This window comes from Emiliania huxleyi, assembly GCF_000372725.1.
Source record: "Emiliania huxleyi CCMP1516 chromosome Unknown EMIHUscaffold_2032, whole genome shotgun sequence".
In the NCBI taxonomy this organism is placed as follows: domain Eukaryota; phylum Haptophyta; order Isochrysidales; family Noelaerhabdaceae; genus Emiliania; species Emiliania huxleyi.
In genome coordinates, this window is record NW_005200568.1 from 5,677 (window position 1) to 7,563 (window position 1,887).

Here is a 1,887-nt window from a genome sequence, read left to right on the forward strand (position 1 = left end):
AGGGCGCCGCCGCCGCCGCCACCCGGGCCCGGCCGCGTCAACCACCGCGTGGTTCTTCAGCCCTCGCGCCGCGTCCAGGTCCGAGTCCACCCGCTCGAGGAGCCGGTCCGAGAGGCCGACGACTGACTCGAAGCGGTCGGAAGCGTCCTCGAGCTGGCCGAAGCGCTCGGCGGCGGCCTGCTGCGCCTGCTGCCCCATGAAGCCAGAGATCATCCCGCTTAGCTGCCCACCCGACAGAGCCATCGCTTGGTTGAAGGGCGGAAAGGTTTCGGCGTAGCCGCGCTGCTCGGCGGTAGGGAGCTCGTTGCCGAGCCGGGTGCCGAGTACAAGCGAATCGAAGAGGCCGCGAGCGAACTCCGGCCCAGCCTCCTCACGCGGGGGGTCGGGCTCCGCCATTTGGAGCGCCCCCCCGGGCCTTCCCTTCAGCAACCGGCTGCCCTCGTCTCTTGTCTCTGAACCGGCGGCGTCAGGTGTATTTTATTTTTGCTTGGGCGGCACTCATGCCGGGGTAGGTAGGGTAGGTCTGGGCCCTCCCCTCGGGTTTTTCCCTCTCTTCACACCGGAATTTTCACAGCAGAAAAAGAAATTTTCCGCGGAAATTACGATGTCAACCCTCCCCAAGTGGGTGATCTGATGCTTTGTAGGGCCTGAGAGTGGCCTGCCATGTCACAGGAAGGACTGTGGTTGCAGGAGAGTACCACCAACCATCACTTCAGTTGGTATAGTACCCCACCTTCACCCATCCGGTGATTTCTTTTTTAGTTTCCCATAAGTAGGGTAGGTAGGTAGGTAGGTAGATAGGGGCACCGCAGGGGCCGCTCAGGTTTTTCCAGAATTTCAGCATGAGTGCCGCCCCAAGCAAAAATAAAATACACCTGGCGGCGTCGAGAAAAAATGTATTATCCTAACGGTGTGGGGGCGCGGAGGGCTTGTTGGCGAGCCAAAATGGTGTTTTCCGAGGCGCTGCGCTAGGCTCAGAGCGAGTTCGCGCTGCGCTAGGCTCAGACGGCGAGTTCGCGCTGCGCTAGGCTCACAGATGCGAGTGCGCTGCGATAGAAGAAAAAAACAGGGTCGAAACGACAACCGAAGGGAGGACTGTGTAGTGTAATCATGTGTCAAGAATCACGTGCTGCTGCTGCTGCTGCTACTGCTGCTGCTGCTGCGCGGCGAGCGCCGTCGCCGAGGCGGGCCTCGGCGGAGAGCGCGATTATGCGGCCTTTTCCGCGACCCGCACAAAGAAGAGGCGCCCTCCGTCAGCCTCGACCTGCCACCGGCTCGCGTCGACCGACCCGGCCGCGTGCCACACCTCCACAGCCCAGTGCGCCAGCCCGCAGAAGTTGCCCTCCTCGATGCCCCATCCCGTGGGCCACGCGGCCAAGGCGGTGCCGAGAGGCGGCGGCGGCGCCGCGGTCGCCTCGAGACGCGCCGCGACGGCGTCAAAGGCGATCCGCCTCGCGCCCGTCGCGGCCGCCTCGGCCAGCAGCGCCTCCCCGGCCAGCCGCGGGAGGTCGCCCTCCGTCTCGAACCAGCACGACGAGCGGCCGTCGGCGCACGCCTCGTCCCACGCCTTGAGCTGGCGGACAAAGGCCGCCAAGCTCTTGAGGCCGGGCGAGGGCGCGGCGGGCGACGGGGCAAGGGAGCAGCCGGGCGAGGAGAGGTAGGAGGTGCTCGCCGGCGAGCGCTCCCGCGCCTGCGAAGGGGCAAGGCCTGAGGGCGGGCGGGCGGTCGGGCGGGCGGGCGCGGGTGGGGGGGATAAACGCTGCGCCGCCAAAGGAACCAGCGACACTGGCCGCGGCTCGTCGCCACGCGCCGGTCGGAAAGAGGGGCTGTCGGCGGCGAAGCAGAGTGGCACGCCTCGCCGCTCGAGCCGCCGACAGCCCCCCTCCT

The 1,887-nt window shown here is 66.5% G+C and overlaps 2 protein-coding genes across 2 annotated transcripts; one reads left to right on the forward strand and one right to left on the reverse strand.

The window, feature by feature from the left end:
* Positions 1–42: 42 nt before the first annotated feature.
* EMIHUDRAFT_254009 (hypothetical protein) lies at positions 43–396 on the reverse strand (the record flags this gene model as incomplete). Its single annotated transcript, XM_005781311.1, has 1 exon — positions 43–396. A coding segment is annotated over one exon (354 nt), but the record flags the coding sequence as incomplete, so codon positions are not given.
* Positions 397–1,025: 629 nt separating this feature from the next.
* EMIHUDRAFT_373612 (hypothetical protein) lies at positions 1,026–1,887 on the forward strand. The gene has a single exon (XM_005781312.1). It carries the CDS (start codon positions 1,350–1,352, stop codon positions 1,659–1,661), a length of 312 nt encoding a protein of 103 aa, XP_005781369.1. The 5' UTR covers positions 1,026–1,349; the 3' UTR covers positions 1,662–1,887.

What these genes read in the sequence shown, in the direction of transcription:
- EMIHUDRAFT_373612 (XM_005781312.1), top strand. Translation starts at nt 1,350, where the DNA reads ATGCCCCATCCCGTGGGCCACGCGGCCAAGGCGGTGCCGAGAGGCGGC.